Genomic DNA, 22,193 nt, shown 5'->3' with positions numbered 1-22,193 from the left:
TGGGGAGATTAAATGCCTTCCTTCCTGGGACTCCAATGCTGATCCTTCTTCCGTGATAAGAGTCTGTGCCAGATGCCAAGGCCATGCTGACTGTACACGTGCTGATCTGTGTGGTGTTTTTTTTCCCAATCTTGAAAAAATGTATCCCTGACTCATTTAATGGCCTTTGTTCTGACAAAGATATACAAAACTGTGCTGGAAACCATATATGTCCAGAGCAAGCTGCTCAGAGTAATCTGGGAAGGTATCTTTCTGGCTAGTCCTCAGTTTGCTCAAGTAAAACTCTTGCCTGTTCTTATTATTGCTTATTGATTGTTTTCACTGACACCAGAAAAATAGCTGTTTCCTGTGGAAACCGAAGAATGTCAGATTATGAATTTCTACACTTGATTCTTTGATAAGCTATGTGACAAATGTTATATGATAATTCCTACCAAAAAAATCAAGGGGATGACATAATCTATATTTCCCTTTTGTATTTAATTTTTAATTCCAAAAAAAGATGTGCTAGAAAGAGATGGAAAATCTGATTTTATATTCAATTCTAAAGAAAAAGAGTAACTAAATCTGCTCATTGGAGCTTTATTATTTAATGGCCACTAAAACTTTGGAATAGTTTATTAGTCTCACAACACCCAGGGTCTACACTTAGATAAAAACTTCACTGCCAGAAGTTTCATAAGTTTGGTCCTCAATGTTCTGGGTGGCCCCGCTGGCTTTATTAAAACTTGAAAATCTTTCTGGCTTGTTCAAGACTTTTCTCGGCCCCCGGAGGCTTCCTCTGGCTGCCAGGCTGCAGAAACTTCTTCACGGCCGGGAGATTGCTGACTTTGGTTTTCAGGCCCTGCAATGCACAAGAGCACAGCTTAGAGTGCCGCTAAAGACCAGCCCCGTCACTGCCAAAAGTCAGCAGGGACTCTGAGACCCTCCTAGACAAGGGCCAGCTGAGGCCCCTCCATCAGCACCAGGAGGAGGCTGGACATGGACACCCAGTGAGCCAGGAAGATGACAGCCCAGTGGCGTTTTCTCCAGAGATGTCTTAGTATAAGACTCCATTCAGCATCCCGATCTTCCTACACATCAGTCCTGAAGGTTCACCCTCGAGTGCAGTGTGAGGAAGAGAAAAGTGTCAGATATCAGCACAGATTAAGGCTCCAGATATCAAGACAAGAAAAGCTAGGAGATGGGGCTGGAAGTGAGGGCAGAAAGCATGAAAGGTAATCTGTGAGGTCAGTCAGAGCCAATCTGCCCTCAGAGAGAGACTGGTAGAGAGAAATTAACGTGTGAGAGAAGGAACAGAAACTGAGGGGAAGAAGTGATACGGTGGGGACCCTAGCATTGCAGTCCCAGTGTTCAGAGAACAGATTCTGAGGTGGGAGGTGTGGGCACACCCCCACCCCTACCCCTCCACCCCCACCCCAACCCCCCTCCCTCCCAGTCCAGGGCCATGGGAGAGCGCACCTTCAGCAGAGGGAAGTTGGCCAAAAGACTGGGGTCTAGCTCTTCCTCATAATAGAGCAATTCAACCAGGTGGATGTCAGCCTTGCTCAGCTTGTTGCCCACAAGATAGTCTTGTCTGTGGCTCTTCAGCACCTGGCGAATGGAGGGGTCAGATCAGGAATGCAGGTTCAGACAGCCTGGGCCCTGCTCCTCCCCTGCCCACCACCCAGCCCCACTTCTCCCTCTGCCCCTCACTGGGCGGGTGGGGACCCCAGACCTTCTGCTCCTCCCAACTCAGTGAGATGGGCCAGTTGAGTCCCTGCTGTTCCCTCCTCATCCCCAGTGGAAGCCAGACTATGATTTCCTTTTCCTGTTCCCTCCTGGCTGTGCTGCCTTACTTCTTCCACTGGGCCAAGGGCTTAGCACCGTCTGCACAGTGTTGCTGTTGACCCTACATCCTGAAGTGTGCAGCGCTGAACTTCACAACATGACCCTTCATCCATCTCTCTCTCGCCTCTTTCTCCTCTCTTTCTCTCTCTCTGTCCCTCTCATCTTTCTCCCTTGGGCAGTGACTCCAACTTATTAACAACCTTCTTCAACCCTGAGCAAACTATTTCAGTCTACACTTCTCTTCTTTCCTGAAGCTTCCTGAGTTCCTGGTCTCTCTCTGGGGCCTGAAATAAACCTGGGTCAACTTGAAGTCCCTTCTCCCTTACTCCTAACTTGCACCATGTTACAATTTACATGCTACAACGTCTGGAGGTGAACTTCACTGATGACTTCACTCACTCTGTTATATAGCTAAAATTAGGTGTTTGATTGAGAGAAGAGGAATGTAGAGATAATCACATATGATAATGGAAACAAAAGCTTAATTCTGGCATCCACATGGTAGGTTCATATGAATTCATTTTATACATTTTAAACTTTTCTGCATGTATGAAATGTTTCATAATAATATGTTAGGGAAATATATTTATTAAAATATTCCAGCAATATGAAAATCATAATGTATAAAGAGAAAAATGCATACAGCACCACTAACTAACATAATAACATTTTGGCAAATACACTTTCAGATTATATATACATACAGAAGCATGGAGAGTTTCCCAGGTGGCTCAGTGGTCAAGAATCTGCCTGCAATGAAGGAGACCGGGATTTGACCCCTGGGTTGGGAAGATCCCCTGGAGAAGGAAATTGCAACCCACCCCAGTATTCTTGCCTGGGAAATCCCATGGACAGGGGAGCCTAGTGGTCCACAGTCCATGAGGGCACAAAAAGTTGGATATGATTGAGAAAATTTTGAAAACAAAGCAAAAAATATAAAAGCATGGACAAATGGATAATCATTTGGAAAAGAATATAATATCAAAACACATTTTATAAAATATAATTTTTACTTATGCTATCACGGGCCCTTTGTTTTCAAAGTACCCTCTGTCCATCATTGCTCATGCTCAGTTTTGTCCAACTCTTGGACTCATGGAGCTGTAGCCTGCCAGGCTCCTCTGTATATGGTATTTTCCAGGCAAGAATACTGCAGTGGATTGCCATTTCCTTTTCTAAGAGAATCTTCTCAACCCATAAATCAAAGTACAGATGAACTCAAACTGCAATCATCAAAGAGCTTATGATCTTGTGAATGTTGCATAAACTCTTAGCACCTCAAGGGCTGGGAGCGTGTGCTTTCTGATTACTATTAAATTCTTTGCTCCTTGAATATGGTCAGATAAGCAAGCAATGAATTAACATTTGCTAAATAAATGAAAGAATGCTCCTATGCTCTGTGTTAATCTTTATATATGTATGTAACCCTCCTGAATCTCTTAAAATCATTTTTTTCTAGGTTAATCATTTTTGTTTAGCATGATTTAAGGTAATTTTGATCTTGAAATGCTCTCCTCTTACCATCAAGAAGAAGCATTAACTAAGATATATACTAGGCATAATGACGGAACATTATTTCCTTGGCTTTGTATGACCTTCTTCAAAAGTCTGAGAGCCATGTCCCCAAAATCTGTGATTATTTTCTCCTGAACATCTTTTCCTCTGTCTCTTCCTCCCCAATACTTCCCCCATCTCTGTTGAGAAATATCTCATCCATCCCAGAAACACTTCCACATTCTCCTGACAGGCAGCTGCTCTCACGTCTCCCTACACGTGGTACCAGAATATTTTCTGATGTATGGCTGACATCATGCTCTTCTTGGATCAAAGCCCCTGCACTATGTTCTGCAGGATCCATCTACCCCAGGCTCCTGTGTGGCTTTCAGAACTTCCACAGCCCAAGCTCTAAGTAAAACCATGAAATTCCATTGAACAGAGAATTTCAAATTGGGTCTGAGTCAATAGAAATTATGCTGAAAAATAATAATATGTGTAAAACGGGTGCAATTCTCCCTCAGAGTCAATTTTTAGAAAATGCCCTGAGAGTCAGGATGCTGCATTAGTATTCAGGAAGGTTCACAGAAGTGAAGGTCGATTCCCCAGCAACACCAGGCACTACGTTCCTTTGTCTTCTCGTCTCAGTGTCAAGACCACTCAACAGTCCACTTACTTTTTCAAATGCAGGGAGATAACGGTTTGTTGTCCTCTCTCGGACCAGGGTCAACTTGGTATTTTTTTGATCAGGTGGGCACAGTGGCAAAAGCATGATCATTTCACTCAAGTCTGCCACATCCTCTGTGTACATATCAATCCTGAAAGACAAAATGACCAAATTGCCAAATGTCTCCTGCCTTAGATTTTCTAGTTTAAGAATAGATAAGAATGGGGCATCAAAAGATGATAAAGTAATTCTCCACTGGGTACATTTTTCTAAGCCAGTCGTGGAGTTACGATTTTTATTAATTTTAACATTTCATTCTAGAGCAAGCCATCAAGGTAGACATAGCGAATATTTTGGTTATACGCATGATCAAATATAGGGACAAGGCACACCGGGGACCCATTCGTAGAGGCATGAGAGAAATGGGTAAATCCCTGCAGGTAGCCTCTGAGACCATACCTGGGTTTGTCATCTCTGCTGTGACGTAGTCTATGCACAGTTAGTGTGATGCATTAGCACCACCTCAGTCACGTCTAGAGAGAGTCCTGGCACAGTGGTCCCAGTCATGTCCCTCTAGCTCTCCCTTTCTCATCCTGTTACACCACTAGGTCCATTTAGATGCCCAGTATCAGTAGTTCCTCCAGTTATTTCTGATAGAAATGATTCCACAACCTCCTCCATATATGATTGCCCGACTCTGGCCTCATTTGCATTTCTCAATACGCCACCCAAAATATCCCCTGAAATAGTACAGTTCTTCGTACAGTTTCAACAATGAAAATTCCAAATTATTTCTTTTTTGTTTTTGTTCCAAAAGAATTTCCTACAAGAGTTGTTTTTTTTTTTTTTTTTTGATAATAAAAGCTTTATTGAAATACATTCACATAGCATTACTTTCATCCTTTAAATGGTACTATTCTGTAGTTTTTAGTACATTCTGAAATCATCACCATGTTCTAATTCCAGAACTTTTTAAATCGTTGTATCCAAAAGGAAATCCAGTACCCTTGACAGTCACTCCCCATTTCCTCAGCTTTATAGCCCCAGGCAACCACTCAACTATTATTTCTGTTTCTATGGATTTGAATGTCAGGACATTTCATATATTTGGAATCACACAATATGTAGCCTTTTGTGTCTGGTGTCTTTCATCTAGTATTTTTCAAAATTCATCCATGCTGTCACATACATCAGTACTTTACTCCTGCGTACGTGCTAAGTCACTTCAGCCGTCTCCGACTCTTTGCAACCCTATGGACTGGAGCCCACCAGCCTCCTCTGTCCCTGGGATTCTCCAGGCAAGAATACTGGAGTGGGTTACCGTGGCCTACTCCACTTTACTCCTGTTCATGACTAAAAATATTCCATTATAGGGATGTATCATTCTTTGTTCATCCATTCATCAGTTCTTGGATATTTTGTTTGTTTCCACTTTTTGAATATTATGAACGCTGTGCACTTTTGTGTACGAGTTCGAGTGTGGATGTGTTTTGTTTCTCTTTTTTTCACTATGAAGTTTATTGTGGGTAACTTACAAACAGGCAGGAAAGACAGTGCAAACAATGGTCCACAGACAATTACAGCTGCACTTTGTGCTGCCAAAAGGGATCTAGGGGAATTTAAAGGGGTCAAAACTAAAATTAGAATCTGACTACCAAGTGAGAAGCAAGTCTACACGGAAGGAACTGGTGGTTTTTCCTCCCCTGGGGGTCTCATGGCCATTAACCTTTTGTGTCAACAAAATGCATTCTTCCAGTTTTCTCATCAGATGAAGGCAAGGGTAAAAATTGATGGGGAACTTATCCAGCTGGGGCACATTCTTTGTCAGGAGGCTAAAGTGCAGCATGCAGAAAGATGAGGGTGTAGGGTTGGTGACCTGAAGATGGGGGAGAGGGGACAAAACGGAATCAGTACAGTCCAGCCACACATCCTCACAAATAATCCTGTGGAGCTGAAGACTGGGTTTCAGATAAAATAGTAAAGAGCAGGATGTTAATGAAAGTGTCTGAAGTCATGAGCTGTTCAGTGAGGAACCTGCGATGGGAGTGCTGGCCATTCCGCCCCAGAGCCTGTGCTCTTGACCACAGCACATGTTGCTACCCACTGACAGGCATCATGCTGAACTTGAATTGTGAAATGTGAATGTGTCTTTTACTCTCTTGAGTGTATACCCAGAAGTGGAATTGCTGAGTCATATGGTAACTCTTTAACTTTTTGAGTAACTGCCAACAGCTCCTTACATGATTTTAGTATCAGTCAGGTTGTCCCATTGCAACAGAGAGGATTTCCCCCAGTTTTGCTGGTATTGAATAAATCTGGCTGCTTCAGACTTATATTAAAATGTTCCAGATGACTCTGGTGTCTTGAGTTATCTCCTTTGTTATCCACTGTTATCCCCAAAGTTATGTACTTTGTTATCCCCTGTCAAGTGACCGGTCCATAAAGAGGACTGATAAATTAAGCTTCTGGTTATCATTCTAAACTTTCTGGAACTTAAGAATCAATTCCTTTAGATAGTCTTCTTCTCAGACTTTATCCTCTAGACACTCAGACATTTTGTCCCTTGTCTCTAGCTGTTGGTGGGTGTCTAGTCTGAGCTCCTGGAGTCAAGGTTCCACCTTCTTCCCGGCTTTATAGTTTACTCGTGTTTGGAATCTTCAGTCACTGTGCTATACCCACGGACCACAACTTCTTACATAAGCTCTTGATTCCACTCCAAGTTTACCCTTCTCTCATCTTCATAGGTCCCTGCTGTACTAGACTTCAGTTACACCATTATGGTCTATAGCTGGTGTTGGTCATGATCCCCATGAACACATCCTAATCGCTCAGGGAAACACCTAGGATTGTTCCTACTTATCACTCATGAAAGAACGGAAAAAATACCGTACAGGGCTCTCTCCTTCATGTCTTTCCCATAGAGATCATATTTGGTGGCAATGTAGTTGAGAATGGCTCTGTTCTGTACCAGCTTCATCTCATCAATTTCAACCATTGGCACTTGCTGGAACACTAAACTCCCATCTTTTGAAAGGAGAAAAGAAGAGAGAACTATTGGATGAATTACACCCTTTTAGGATGAAAAAAAAAATGTTGACATAACTGAAGATATAAAATGAAATACTAAAATGACCTGGTATAATTAAGCAGCATGGCATTTTGTTTTTGGCTTCCCATAGTCCTTTTCCTTCTCAAACTTTTATTTTTTTAACTCATTATTTCATTTATCTTTTTTGAATTACATGGGGGATTCCTTCTAATTCTCAGTCTATTTGTCTTTAGGGATATTTTAGAAAGAAGTTGGAAGAGGCTGCAATAGGGCCGCCACCCGGTTGCCAATTTGAATGAGAGGTTCTAAATAAGTCTCACATCATATAAGGCAGATTTTGAGAGATTTCTATGTGCAGGTCCCTTTTCCTGCTCACTGAGTCTGCAATATTGCTACACTTGTCAAACTTGCCAGAAAAAAGGGTTCATGGCAATTTCTGGGCCTCGTTTTCCCCTCTTCTCTCTGATGCATGTGTTTTCCTGACCTTGGGTGGGAGGGCTGTGTGGCATCCTGAACTGATATGGTCACTCATGGTGCAGAAAAGCAGAGAGAGAGACCAGCAAGGGCATTCACAGGGCACTGGGGCTGGTTCCTTGAGTAAATACTAGAGTTCCAGCCCTTCCTAGTCCCAAGTGAGCTGCAAGACCTTCTCAAGGAGCCCCATCCTTACCTTTACCCACATTTCTTCCTCTCCTCTGACCCCATCCCTACCTTGCACACACAAGGCCTTGTTGGTATTCAAACCTCAACTTATGGCGGCTACTAGATCCTCTCATTAGAAGAATTCAGTTTCTTACCATATCTTAACTTATCCAAATCTTCTTAACTTTCTATAAGTTTCTCTTCAAACTGGAAAACAGAAACAGTCACTGAGTTTTTATTTCATTCCATAGCATTGCTGAACTTGCATGGCCTCTGTCTGCTGCCCACTATGGAGACTGTAGGGTTTCCAAGTTCGGCAGGGTGCACAGAGGACAGTGATCAAGGCCATTTGGAGATTTAGATTAGAGCCACCAAGATAAAAGCGTGGGTTGCAGCAAGTGACTGCTTATTTTGTAGGTTAATTCACCTCTACCCTGTCCCCACCTCTGTCAGTGATTAGGTAATGATTTGGGGGGAGGGAAATGTCACTGGAGGGAAGGGACTGGGAAATTCTTCTAGTTATGGAGTTTTAAATAGTCTCTGGAAAGGCTTTCTCTCCCTGTGAAATCAGGACAGGATTTTGGGGTGTCCCCCAGCATGGGGTTTCCATGAGGTCACTGACTCCCAAGATGCTGCCACCAGGGACTTCTGCTGTATATTTCCTCCCTCCATTCAATTTTTTATTTTAAAAAAGTGTCTTGATGATGAAAAGTTTGAGAATTGGGAGGTTTCTAACTGGGGCTTCCTTGGCAGCTCAGACAGTAAAGAATTCGCCTGCAATACAGGAGGCCTGGGTTCGATCCTTGCATCAGAAAGACTCCCTGGAGAAGGAAACAGTAACCCACTCCAGTATTCTTGCCTGGAGAATTCCATGGACAGAGGAGCCTGGTGGGCTACAGTCCATGGGGTTGCAAAGAGTCAGACACAACTGAGTGACTAACACTTTCACTTTTACTTTCAACTGACTCAGTGAAACAGTTTATTGTGGATCTACATGATTCCTTAGGGTTAGACCACACAAATAGTGAGGTGTGCGGGCAACAATTCGCAAAGTGCCCAGTTCAAGACAACATGAGGGGTGGTGGGTGGTCACTGTGGGAAGGTGTCAGAGGAAGGATGGGACTTGTTGGTGGGCTGTTGCTTATGAGGCTGAGGGAGATGAATAGGGTTGTGAGGATCAGCCTCTGGGCCCTGAGAACCCAGAAGTCCTGACCAGTGGCCTCTGGTCAGCCTTGCCCCACACCCTCCTCCTTCGGGCTGGGTTGGACAAGAGGAGACCTGGATGCCCTCAGCTCTTCACCCTCCTGTGCTGAACTCATCCTTCCCAGGGACTCTGAACACATCCTTGAGCCCCAAGGCTGGACCGTAGCAAAAACTATTGATTGTTGATTTATAGAAAATAAACAAGCTAGAATGGTTCAGTTTGTTTTTCTGTGTACTTGTTTCTTCACACACTTGAGAATGGACCATGCTAATGTCTGGCAATCAAGAAAGTGTAACCTGAGGCTCGTTTGTAATCTGAGGCCAATATTTGGCCACCTGATGCAAAGAACTGACTCATTGGAAAAGACCCTCATGCTGCGAAAGATTGAAGGCAGGAGGAGAAGGGGCTGACAGAAGATGAGATGGTTGGATGGCATCACCAACTCAATGGACATGAATTTGAGTAAGCTCCGGGAGTTGGTGATGGACAAGGAAGCCTGGCATGCTGCAGTCCATGGGGTCGCAAAGAGTCGGACACTACTGAGCAACTGAACTGAACTGAATCTGAGGCTCAAGTAAATATGTTAGGAGGCTAAGGGAGCACACTAGAGGTTCCTTTGCAGGACCCCACCTCACCTGAGACCCTCCTTTACTGCTAGCTCTCCCCTAAGGGATCAAATCTCCAGAGTTTCTCCATGATTCTGAGGTAGGCGATTGATGGGCCTCTGGGCTGAGCTGCTGGTGTTTGTTAAGTGGAATAAAGCTGATGCCTTGTTTTCACTTAAACACCAAGGACAGAGCCCTTGTCCTTGAAGCTGAGCTCTGCTGGAATAAAGAGATAAAGTGGCCACTCCTGAGGTCAAGGAAGACTTCCCTGTCTGCACATCCACAGGAAGTCTTCTTGGGGTAAAAAATGGAGGGGGTGCCTCCCCATAATGAGTATGGACATGTACCCACAGGCATCTGCAGTGGGATTCATCTTAGCCAAAAGGTGCATGCATCCCGGGGAGGGTCCTAGGACCAGACAGATATGAAAAAAGAAACAAGCTAATTGGCCAAAGGTAAACAAAGATCTGGAAGGACTGTCTTATATAAGTGATTTAATTCACTCCTTTACTACGCTTCTCCTGATTAGAGAGGACCCCTATACATTTTCTTTGTAGGTGTGTTTTTCTGCCTTGCTTCTGTCTCAAATAATCTGCTTCTCCGTGTGCTTTCCCATATGCTGTGCTCCCATAAACTTTGCACCTGTTTTTACGGTTTTCGCCTCCTTGAAACATTCTTGCTTTCAAACGGGGAAAAGAGCCGGGGCTACTTTGCTTTTAGCCTCTAGCCCCTGGAGGTCTAGTGATTAGTATTCCTGGTTCAGTTCCTGGGCAGGGAACAAAGATCTCTCTTCAGAACTGCAGTCTCTCCAAGATCATTTGGTGAGAAACCCGGGAGTTCAAGGTGAATTGCAGATCTCGCTAAAACTATTGGCTGGAGACTCCTGAATTTTACTCTCTCTTCCACGGGGCTGGGATTTTCTTTCCTGCCTTACTTGCACAGCAAGATTTTTTTTTACCTAATTCTTTAAAATCCTCTTGGGGAAAGACTAACTGAAGTCTTGCTGCTGCCAAGCCCATACTTGACGCCTGTGGCACTTTCCACTTTAGCCAACTCCAGTTCCTCCAGGAGTTCCCCTTCACTCCAGGCCTCGGCAGCCCATAGGCTGGGACAGACTACTTATTGAGCAGGCCAGTTCCAATCAGCCTACATCCAGGTCAGTATCTGCCATCTATAAAGCTTAAGGGAAAACCTGTAACCACTATATGCTGGTCCACATGTCCTCTCCAGGTACGAAAGGAGGACATCTTACTCAAGGTACTAAGGACAATTGGAGACTGCTGGTTAAAAATAAGTGGGGGCTAGAGGATGCCCCAAACCCTGTCAAGGAATAAGGTCAAAGTAAATTCAGGGGACGCTCTGAATCCCCTTCAGGTGTCTCCTAAATGTATAGAGGATGGTGCATTACATAGCTAGAAGCGGTCTCTGTTCTGGGTTGCAAGTTATTCAATATAGGAGGAGCCCTTTCTAAGCCAGAACACCTCTGAAGTACATCCTTAAGAACTAGCAAGCTTTTACTGAAACAGTGCCTGGCCTTTATGCAAACTGGGGGATGAGGAAAATGGCCTGAAAATGAATCTCTTACAATTCGATTTTTATTGCCACAGGATGAGATAACGGACTGTTTCCTTATGTTCAAGTTTTAAAGGCCTTTTATCGTAATTCTGCTCTATGTGGCTACTATAATGAGAAAAAACTCTCTAACATTCTAAACGATCTCCTTCTAACTTCTCCCAACTCTCAGGGGGGAACCAACCTTCTCCCACTTCTACACGTTCCCTTACTTCTCCAGGTCTTTCTGATCAAACTAAGACGCCTACATCCTCAGAAGAATAAACCTTTCTGGAACAACATCTTTCAGCCAGTCTACCCCTATTATTAAGACCAATTTGACACTATTTGGTCTATATTTTAGCTATGAAACTATGAGTACAAAAAAAAAAAAAAAAAAGGAAAGATGATTTTTCTCGATAATATGACCACAAAATTAATTAAAACAAGAGTTTTTTTTTTTAATTGCAAAACTAGCTCTTTTAGCATGTGCAATTAGAAAAAGCTAACTTGCTGAAGTACTTTTTTTTTTTTTAATTCTGACCCTGAGAGAATAAAAATATGCCTAGGAAAAAGCTATATCAACTCTTACCATGTCCTTGAGATACAAACACAGCCCACTTTGCCTGAAACTTTGGCCTTGGGTTAAGTAGAACTTCAAGCCAAGGGGAAAAAACAAAACAAAACAAAAAACGGAGGCAAAGAGACATTTTAAATCTCAAGCAGAAAACTATGGGATCTCTGTCTGTCTGGATTTATGTATGTCAGGTAAATGAAAAAAAGACTGTCTCCTGATATATACGGGAATCTCAAACTATTTTGAAAACCTCTAGAAGAGAGAAATCCAGCTGGGCAACTCTGATAGCAGGCCTTTGGCGTGGCTTTCTTGGCCTTGAGAGCCTTTTGGGAATTTAGTCTGAGACTCTTTCTGAGGAGTTACACCCAGAGTCAGCATTAAATAACTTACATAGTCAAGGGACCAAACATTTTATTTTAAAAAATCTATTATTATTATTTTCAATGGTGATCTTTAATTTTTAAATTTATTTATTTAACTTTTGGTTGTGCTGGATCTTCATTGTGGCACATGGGCTTTCTTTAATTGCAGCAAGTAGGGGCTACTTTTTGTGGGGTTATGCAGGCTTTTCATTGCAGGGTCTTCTCATGTTGTGGAGCACAGGCTCTAGGGTTCACGGGCTTCAGTAGTTGAGGCACAGAGGCTCAGTAGTTGTGGTGCACAGGCTTAGTTGCTCCGTGGCATATGAGATCTTCCCGGACCAGGGATCGAACCCGTGTCCTCTGCATTAGCAGGCAGATTCTTATTCCACCAGGGAAGCCCTGGCTATCTTTATTTTTAATATTTATTTTTGTTCATTTGTTTGGCTGTGCCAGGTTTTATTTGCAGCGTGTGGGATCTTTAGTTGCAGTACTGGACCACCAGGGAAGTCACCAAATTTATTTTAAAAACAAATTTGTCTTGGCAGTATTTGGTAAAAATGAGGGTAATTTTAGAAGAAAAATCGTTTCACTAAATATGAAATCCTTATGTCTGACTCTGTGACACTGTGGACTGTAGCATCAGGGTCTTTTCCAATGAATACCAGGTGGCGCTAGTGGTAAAGAACCGCCTGTCAATGCAAGAGACAGAAGAGATGCTGGTTCGATCCCTGGGTCAGGAATATCCCCTAGAGGAGGGCCTGGCAACCCATTCCAGTATTCTTGCCTGGAGAATCCCTTGGACAGAGGAGCCTGGTGGGCATAGTCCATAGGGTTTCAAAGAGTCGTACATGGCTGAAACGACTTAACATCCATGCATGGCCTCTAGAGTTATCCCTGAGAAAAACACTTGTTCAACTCTTTGAGACCCCATAGGCTGTAGCAAACCAGGCTTCTCTGACCTTCACTGTATCCCGGAGTTTGCTCAAACTCATGTCCGTTGAGTTGACGATGCCATCCAACCATCTCATCATCTGTCGCCCACTTTTCCCCCTGCCTTGGCAGGCGGTTTGTTTACCACTAGCACCATTAACAGAGTCCTACATTTGCTCCTGGGAATGAGGTGTTTTAACACTATAAAATGCCTGGGGGTGCTCGTGGATGCTCCCATCCCTCTGTTAATCACCTGCTTACTTGTTTGCATCCTCACTAGAGTGCAAGCTGCCTGAGGGCAAGGACTGTGTCTGTCTCATTCATTTCTGTATCCCCAGAACTTTGTACAGAGCCTGGCACAAAAGTGAAAGTGCAAGTGGCTCAGTCATGCCTGACTCTTTGTGACCCCATGGACTATGCATTAATCCACGGAATTCTCCAGGCCAGAATACTAGAGTAGGTAGCTGTTCCCTTCTCCAGGGGATCCTCCCAACCCAGGGATCGAACCCAGGTCTCCCACACTGCAGACAGATTCTTTACCAGCTGAGCCACCAGGGAAGCCCAAGAATACTGGAGTGGGTAGCCTATCCCTTCTCCAGCAGATCTTCCCGAACCAGGAATCAACCTGGGGTTTCCTGCATTGCAGGCAGATTCTTTACCAGCTGAGCTACCAGGGAAGCCTTAAAGTGCTCCCACCCAAAATTATTGCTGAGTGAATATATTAAATCTTATCAATTGGTTTGTTACAGTTGGCTCATCTTAACCTTAATTTCATTTATTTTTCTAATATTACATACAGTTTTTCTTTTATTGTGGGAATTTCTAGCATGTATAAAAATTAAAAAAATGTACAGTGTTTCTCATACCCTTCAACAGCATCAATAATTATCAACTCAAGCCAATCCTGTGTCATCTATATGCCCATCCACATTCCCCTTTATGTAAAAATGGAGCAGATTCTAGGTATCATATCATGTCACCTTGTATACTTCATGCATATTTCTAAACCAAAAGAACTATTTTGAACATAAACATAATAATAAACCTAAAAATTACACCTAAAATATTAACAACAATTCTTTAATAACATATTCAATCAGCAATCAAGTTTCTACTTGAATGTGTCATAAATAATATTTACAGTTTGTTAAAATGAAATCCAAGTAAGTTTCACACAATTGGACTAGTTGATGAGTCTTTTGTTTTCTTTCAAATAAAAAAAAAATGTTTCTATGCTCTTCTGCAGGCAGGATTATTTACATTTCATTTGGTCAGATCTGTCCATTTCTTTCTTAATGTGCAGCTGTTTTTATGCAATGCAAAATCATACTCAGCTCCTTTAATGAGGAGGTCTGGCTCATGTGAGAAAGTGTTCTGATAGTCAACAGCGATCCAAGTTAAGAAGACCTACCTCCGCTCCAGCTGCAGCCAGGAGCCACCGGATGGCCTCCATCTTGCCTCGGGCATCGAAATAGTGAAGCTTGGGCTTTCCTGCCATGATAGCAGTTCCTCATTTCCCGTGAACCTGGATGAATCAGACCACAGAGGCAAACTGCGCTTTACAACGTCCAGTCCATTTGAACAGAAGGGGTAGCGTCTGCCTTTTTCATGGCAGCATTGGAACAGTCCTGTGTGGTTCTTCCTTGGTCTAAATTCCCACCTATCAACGGGTGTCATTGTGAAGTTGCACCAAACCAAGTCTCAGATTGCATCTGTCCTCTCTCAGAGGACTTAAAGAGAGCGGGGGCTTAATCTTGCTCAGCTGTCACCTGGGGCTGGTGAGGGGACTTGAAACCAGGAAACTTCACTGACAGACAGGAGCAGGGAGCCAAGTCGGTCCTTGACTGGCCGGTGGTCTTGTTCAAAAGCATTAACCGTGTCTGAATCCTGCCCTGACTGTCTCTAAACCTTCTAAATTCTCTCCACAGAAGACAAAACTCATTCCTTTTTTTCTTATTGGAATTCTATATATTTTTCACCGCTGGATGAATTTTATTTTACGATCTAGAGAAAGAGATGCTAGCGCCCTACCTTTATAGCACACGGAAAGGAACTAACATAGGTTTAGTGTCTACCACATTGTGGCCATTTTCTCACTTTGATCCTCATTTCTTCTTCACAAAAATTACTTGAGGTAAATTCTGACTCGTCTAAAGTAAGTGGTGAGCCCATTCGATTGTACCTTGCTTTTTAAACTGTTTTTAAAAGTTGGGACATATTTGCTTTACAATGTTGTGTTAATTTCTGCTGTACATCTTTTGTCAGCTATACACATACACGTCTATCCTCTCTCTCTTGAGCTTCCCTCCCACCCCACCCCCATCCCACCCCTCTAGGTCGTCACAGACACCAGGCGGACTTCCCTGTGCTACGACAGCATCCCCCTAGCTGCCTGTTTTACACATGGTAGTGTACGTGTGCCAGTATTTCTCGCTAAACTTGGCCCACCATCCCCTTCCCCTCCTGTGTCCACAAGTCTGTCTTACATCTGTGTCTCTATTCCTGCCCTGCAAATAGGTTCATTGGTACCATTTTTCTAGAGTCCATATATATTCATGAACATATATTTGTTTTTCTCCTTCTAACTTACTTCACTCTGTATGAAAGAATACAAATGACCCAATTCCATTCCTTTTTTGGCTGAGTAATTTCCCATTGTATATATATGTACCACATCTTCTTTATCCATTCATCCATCAATGAATGTTTCAGTTCAGTTCAGTTCAGTAGCTCAGTCGTGTCCGACTTTTTGCGACCCCGTAAACTGCAGCACACCAGGCTTCCCTGTCCATCACCAACTCCTGGAGTCCACCCAAACCTGTGTTCATAGAGTTGGTGATGCCATCCAACCATCTCATCCTCTGTTGTCCCCTTCTCCTCCTGCCCTCAATCTTTCCCAGCATCAGGATCTTTTCAAGAGAGTCAGCTCTTCCCATCAGGTGGCCAAAGTATTGGAATTTCAGCTTCAACATCAGGCCTTCCAATGAACACCCAGAACTGATCTCCTTTAGGATGGACTGGTTGGATCTCCTTGCAGTCCAAGGGACTCTCCAGAGTCTTCTCCAACACCACAGTTCAAAAGCATCAATTCTTCGGCACTCAGCTTTCTTTATAGTCCAACTCTCACATCCATACATGACCACTGGAAAAACCATAACCTTGACTAGACGGACCTTTGTTGGCAAAGTAATGTCTCTGCTTTTTCATATGCTGTCTAGGTTGGTAATAACTTTCCTTCCAAGGAGTGAGCATCTTTTAATTTCATGGCTGCAATCACCATCTACAGTGATTTTGGAGCCCAGAAAAATACCACTACTGCCAAGTTGCTTTAGTCGTGTCCAAATCTGTGCGACCCCAGAGACGGCAGCCCACCAGGCTCCCACGTCCCTGGGACTCTCCAGGCAAGAACACTGGAGTGGGTTGCCATTTCCTTCTCCAATGCATGAAAGTGAAAAGTCAAAGTGAAGTTGCTCAGTCGCTCACAGTCAGCCACTATTTCCACTGTTTCCCCATCTATTTGCCATGAAGTGATGGGACCATGATCTTAGTTTTCTGAATGTTGAGCTTTAAGCCAACTTTTTCACTCTTCTCTTTCACTTTCATCAAGAGTTTAGGTTGCTTCCAAGTCCTGTCTATTGTAAATAGTGCCGCAATGAACATGGGGATGCATGAGCCTTTTGAGATTATGGTTTTATTAGGGCATACACCTACCAATGGTATTGCTGAGTCACATGGTAGTTTTAATTTTAGTTTTTTAAGGAAACTCCATTCTGTTCTCTATAGTGGTTGTATGAAGGCACTTTTATTTGATGTCAATGTCTTGGGATTTTGTTATACCAGTGTGTGCTAATGATGGATTGTGGCCCACTGTGGATTGTGAAATTGACACAGCAGGTTCTGACTAGTGTTTTTCAACTGCAATATAATAGTAAATATGAGGGTGTGTCATATACAGTTACACTAAGCACTGTTTGCTAAAACTTTCATTTGAATTACATAACCATGTACAGCTCCCCTTGTCCTTGTCCTTGAAATAAAATGCTGACTCAAGAGTTAACCCCTGGGAAATGTGAAGATGTGAGAACAAAGAATAGCTGTTGGGCTGGGGAACTGGTCACAATGTAGACTATACATCTGCTACATAACAGAATCACCCAACTCATGGCTCCCTGAAAGATTTTGATAAAGACCTGACACATATTCCTAAATTGGTTTTACAAGAAGCAGATCCCCTCCAGATGAAAATTGCTGACCACAGGAACATAGACCCTAGACTGGTTGAAACCAGAAGGTTGATGATGCTTGAAACTTCACCTTGATGCCAATCAATCTGAGAATTATCCATGAGCTGATCACATCCTGCTCCCTGAACACTATAATTCTCCTTACTACCCTATCCAGGGTGGGTCACAGTCTTGAGGGCATTAGCAATAAAAGCTACTCTTTCCTACTTCCTCCAAAACTCTGTCTCTGCATTGGCACCAGTGAGCAGAGGCTGAGTTTTGGCAACAGATATATTTGTTGTGTGATTGTCTGTAACAGCGAAGCCAAACCTGCTTCCGCACTGGATCTATTCCTTTAGCTCTAACCTTTGTGCTCTGTAGCCTTTGCTTAGTCATGCTGGCTCTGCACCTTTTGTAAAAGAATGCTACCTATAGCCTGAAATACATAGGCTAGCCAATTTTCAAAGTCTTTTCCTTCATATAAAGATAAAAGTCTTTTCCTCCATATAAGGATAAAACAGTTGCAAAACAAAGAATAACATTTGCCTTGTTGGAGGTTTATAGAAACATGATCAGACCTATGTGGATGGTTGGAAGAACAAAAAATTCACATCCTGTATTGTAATGAGTCTGGCTGGCAACAAGAAATTTGCAACCACCAGCCACACCACCCTCCCCTTTTAGTATAAGCTTGAATTCTAACACAGGTTAGATGGTTCTTTGGGATTCTAGTCCACCATCTTTTCAGTCTGCTGGCTCTCCCAATAAAACCCCAGGCCTTGCCTCAATACCTCATTTCTCTATTTAATGGATGGCTGTGTGGCGAGCTGTATGAACCGGGACTCAGTAATGTGTCAGTATGTGATGGTGTGGTCTGGGTTGTTGTAAAATGTAAGAGACACTTGTGACTGGGACCAGCCAAAGAAGTCTGGTAGATGTTGCTCTAGCCTAAGGTGTCTGCACTGGCGACATTTGGGGCTGGATCCTTCTTTGTTGTCCTGTCGTCGGAGGATAGTTCCTTAGCATCGTCCCCAGGAGCTGCCAGTAGCGTAGTGCTCCTGTCCCCACCGTGGCTGGGTGAGTTCAGCAGCGGCCTTGGGCAAGTTTTATCCGTGAAGACAGTACAGAAGCACGGGAGTCACTAAAAAGCAAGGATTCAATTGCTTAGACTTAGGGAGGGACAATTTCAGTCCCATTTTTAGTCAACAGACCTGTGGCCAAAAAAAAAACCATTTTTTTTTTTAAATTCTTGTAAGATTTTGTGGTCGTTGAATCTTTAGCACAGAAGTCCCTGCACAATAGTTATGTTTCAAAAAAGGCATGTGAAACTGGTACCCTGTAACTTATAAGGCCATAAGGTAGAAACAAAATGATATGCCAAGAATACCAACTTACTTCGCAGAGTAACTACAGATAGGGAGACAACTTGATGACAGCGTCTCTGACTGAGCACTGCCCTCTCACACTGATGGACCAGGATGGACAGTCCACTTTAGAAGTCACATGCTGAAAATATGCCATGCCTGCACAGAGAACTCTTAAAACTTACATTGAAACTTACACTTACTGTACCCTAACCATTTCTGAGCTCTCCCCCTGCCCACTTGCTTCTTACTCCTAAGATAAATATGCCACTCCAAAGGGGTCAGGAAGACAGATCTTAGCATTGCTTCCTGTCTCCTTGCTTAGCTGTCGGGCTATAAAGCCTTTTTTTTTTGCAAAAGATCATTGCCCCAGTATTTGGTCTTTCTTTTGGGACAAGAAGCTCACTTGCTTGGTTACAAAACTTGAGTTTTCTGTCAAAATAGTTTAAACATTCCAGAAGACCTTTATTTATTTGTGTATCTATTTTCTTCATGGACACCTTGTTTTCGGCTGACACGTGATGTATTTCTTCTTTTTAACAAATTTCCTTCGAGCTTCCTCCCCTAAGACCCCTTCTGCAGTTTCAGGTATCAAGAGAGAATGGCTGGTGGGAAACAAGATAGGAGCCTGATGGGGAATCTGCTTTTAAAGGGTTTAAATTTAGTCAAAAGAACAGGTATGTCAACAACCTACCATGCACAAAGAGCCCAACGGTGGCTTCATTTTAATTGGTTCTGAGCCAAGGATAATGATTCTAGAAGTCAAGTAAGTCAGAGCAAGGGGAGCAGCTGAAGGCTGAGAAAGCGCAGGCTGCTGTGCCCTGCCCGGGTCGGCTTCACCTTCACAGCAGCATCATCCAGGCTGTGACCTTTCCATCCCTCCCCACCCTACATTAGGGGTGCTCCTCATTTTTGTCTAAAACCTGTTCATAGACATTACAAGTGCTTGTTTTTTGTTTCTATTTCCAAATCTTCTCCCATGGGCTTATTTTAATTTTTTTCCTGTGAATTCTCTTTTGCCCTGGAAGCTCCAACCTCACTGATTTTGCAGGGTCTTTGAGATTCTGAGGCTTCTGTGCATGAGACCTTTGTTTATTCTTTTTAAGTTGACATTTCTGCTGACTCCCATTATGCTGCATCCTACCTACTGGGGGGCTTCCCTGGTGGCTAGATGGTAAAGCGTCTGCCTACAATGTGGGAGACCCGGGTTTGATCCCTGGGTCAGAAAAATCCCCTGGAGAAGGAAATGGCAACCCACTCCAGTACTCTTGCCTGGAAAAGTCCATGGGCAGAAGAGCCTGGCAGGCTACAGTCCATGGGGTCACAAAGAGTCGGATATGACTGAGCGATTTCACTTTCACCTAGTTGCTTCATGCACCTTTTAGAAACCAGCTCTGTGCTCCACTGATGTATCTAGCTCTTCCCTCAAGACTTCTCGAGTTATAGAGCTAGAAATCAGCTAGCCACTCCTCCAACACTGTACCCCCGAAAGAGCATGTGTTGGCCAGCTATCTAGTTAGTGATGAAGTCTGGATTAGATCTTAGTCCTCCTGACAGACAGACTAGTCTCTTCCTATTGTATCTATTTTGTTATTGAATTTTCACAGCCTGCAGAGATTACAGTTTCTGTGCCCCCACTAACCTGTGAGCTCTCAGGAAGTAGTGACATCATCATAGTTTTTAACACAAGACATTGCTCAAAATTCAACATGCCTTCTGTGTAACGTGGCATGATTAGACAGCCCAAGAGCCACACATGTGTTCTTTAGCATTTCCCTTAGAGGACTTGCAATTTCACAATTCAGTAGTTTAGAACAATTAAATAATAAACTGGGATCATGATCATAAAGTAATCAATCCTGCTTATAAAACCCAACATTGTGCTGTTTAAACACAACTATCAAAACACTAGAACTCTCCCACAAACTGAAAACATAATGACTGTGCAAAAAAAATTGGGCAAGTGCTTTGGCAGGGTAGCCCAGGAGAATATTTAACTTGGCAAATAGAATTTGCAAATTATCTGTTGGGCTGGAAACAGGGCAGTTCAAGAAAAGGGCATTATTTTCTCGAATTGCCTAAGAAATAAATCCACATGCACTTGCCTTACTATCCAAATAGCCCTATGCGTTTAGATTCACTTGCAATTTTGAATCTTTTCTTCGTAAGAAACTGTACCCAGGCTTTGGTCCCTAAAATACTGAACATGAAGAAGGAGGTGGAGGTGGAGGAGAAGAAGGGAAATCAGCAAGCTACTCTGTGCTCAGTCACAAAGTGACTCATATAAACAACAAGCTCACAGTGGTGAAATCAGCTTTGGAGGTGCAAATTTGATTCTGACCCACCGCCATTGATGACTGACTTCCCAACAGGAGCTGCCAGTTCAAGTGACATGCAACCACTCACATATATTTTTTCCTCATCTCTCAAGTGGGATTCCCCAAATGTGCGACTCTGCCAAATTCCAGTCCAGCATAATTGTGTGATTTCCATATGAATCACACTGATACACCATCTAGTCTAGAGAAGGCAACTCTAACATAAGCTCACAGATCCCTCCCAGCACTGACGTGGTTGCATTTTCAAATTGCTCTTAGTAACACTCTTATTTTCCCCAAATCATCAAATTCTCTGCCCTCACTTTCTAAATTCTTGATTATTATTTTCCTCTAAAGACACATCCTTGAGGAACTAATAAACAACACTTGAATCATCTCCTGAGCACACCAAGAAAAGGCAATAATGCCAGGTACCCACATAAAATAACACATTGAAAAATATTTGCCTCCTGAAACAGACATGAGAAACTATATGAAGATGATAAGGTCAGTACCAACCTAATAAAAGTCCTGCTGCCTCTCTGCTCAGTTCCTTGATGCCAGTCCTTGGGTGTATGCTAGATGCTTTAATAATTTAACAACCAGCCCCCGCTTTGGGGGTCGGGGTGGGTCCAATAGGAAATAGCCCCACACAGTTGACCAGGCTGGTAGAACATTCTGTACATGCCACGAAGAAAATGATAAATTAACAATGTTCCATTTCAAGGTGATCCATAAATGCACACACAGAGATTCCAGATTTATTTGGCTGCCCAGCAGACTGGTGGGGACCATGCTTTCATGAAATGGGATGCCAAGTTTATGGCAGATGGAAGAATCTTGGAGGGAGAGGGAGAGTGTGTCATAAGAGGGTGATGGCAGAAATGAGGATATGGTCAAGAGAATAGGGAGATAGCAATCTAAAGTGGTAAAAAGAACTACATGAGGAATGGTATTGCAACCCTGATTGTATACACTCCCAAATAACCTTCCCAGTTTGCCCTCGCTCTGGGTGAGAGGGCTCACTACATCACCTGGGTCATTTTCAGACCATTCTCTTCATGACTGCACCTTGGCTTTTCTCTCTAGCCCCAGGGCCTTTGCACACACTGTTTCTTCTGCTTGGAACACTCAATTCCCATGTGTCCTCTAACATTAATTTTGTTTGTTTATTTTTGAAGTTTTTTTAAACATCCCACTATAGTTGATTTACAATGTCATATTAGTTTCAGGTGTATAGCATGGTGGTTCTATATTTTTATAGGTTATACCCCATTTAAAGTAATTGTTATCATACCACAATTTCAACCTTATGTTGTGAAGGTTTCAACCTTATGCTGTGAACTCCTTGAGGGCAAGACTGCCAAGGGCTCACAG

At 43.1% G+C, this 22,193-nt stretch overlaps 1 protein-coding gene and 1 long non-coding RNA gene across 6 annotated transcripts in view; one reads left to right on the top strand and one right to left on the bottom strand.

Annotated features, from left to right (window-relative positions):
• Nucleotides 1-567: 567 nt before the first annotated feature.
• On the bottom strand, nucleotides 568-21,453 carry LOC102399664 (glutathione S-transferase A1). Of its 5 annotated transcripts, XM_006080898.4 has the most exons (7): nucleotides 21,336-21,364; nucleotides 14,323-14,436; nucleotides 7,838-7,889; nucleotides 6,883-7,015; nucleotides 4,001-4,142; nucleotides 1,462-1,593; nucleotides 568-844 (listed from the first exon to the last, which is right to left on the bottom strand). In XM_006080898.4, exons 4-7 carry the CDS (start codon nucleotides 6,984-6,986, stop codon nucleotides 722-724), a joined length of 501 nt encoding a protein of 166 aa, XP_006080960.3. In that variant the 5' UTR covers nucleotides 6,987-7,015; nucleotides 7,838-7,889; nucleotides 14,323-14,436; nucleotides 21,336-21,364; the 3' UTR covers nucleotides 568-721. The 5 variants fall into 5 exon arrangements, with proteins under 5 accessions (XP_006080960.3, XP_045018766.1, XP_045018769.1 ...); XM_045162831.1 differs by lacking the exon at nucleotides 7,838-7,889 and having other exon boundaries at nucleotides 21,336-21,453; XM_045162834.1 differs by lacking the exon at nucleotides 6,883-7,015.
• LOC112580183 overlaps nucleotides 9,328-22,193 on the top strand; it is a 50,589-nt gene continuing 37,723 nt past the window's right edge. The window contains exon 1 of the long non-coding RNA XR_003104432.3: nucleotides 9,328-10,647. This is a non-coding gene — a long non-coding RNA (uncharacterized LOC112580183). The remainder of the gene's footprint in view (nucleotides 10,648-22,193) is intronic.

Source organism: Bubalus bubalis, chromosome 2 (assembly GCF_019923935.1).
Source record: "Bubalus bubalis isolate 160015118507 breed Murrah chromosome 2, NDDB_SH_1, whole genome shotgun sequence".
NCBI classification, from domain to species: Eukaryota; Metazoa; Chordata; class Mammalia; order Artiodactyla; family Bovidae; genus Bubalus; species Bubalus bubalis.
Note: the sequence above shows the minus strand (reverse complement) of the source record. Positions and strands in the feature narration are given on the sequence as shown.

What these genes read in the sequence shown, in the direction of transcription:
- LOC102399664 (XM_045162831.1), bottom strand. Translation starts at nt 14,425, where the DNA reads ATGAGGAACTGCTATCATGGCAGGAAAGCCCAAGCTTCACTATTTCGA. An exon ending in GACATGAAGGAGAGAGCCCT is followed by an intron (nt 4,143 to 6,882) that starts GTACGGTATTTT and finishes TTTGTCTTTCAG; the next exon opens with GATTGATATGTACACAGAGG. An exon ending in ATCTCCCTGCATTTGAAAAA is followed by an intron (nt 1,594 to 4,000) that starts GTAAGTGGACTG and finishes TCCATTCGCCAG; the next exon opens with GTGCTGAAGAGCCACAGACA.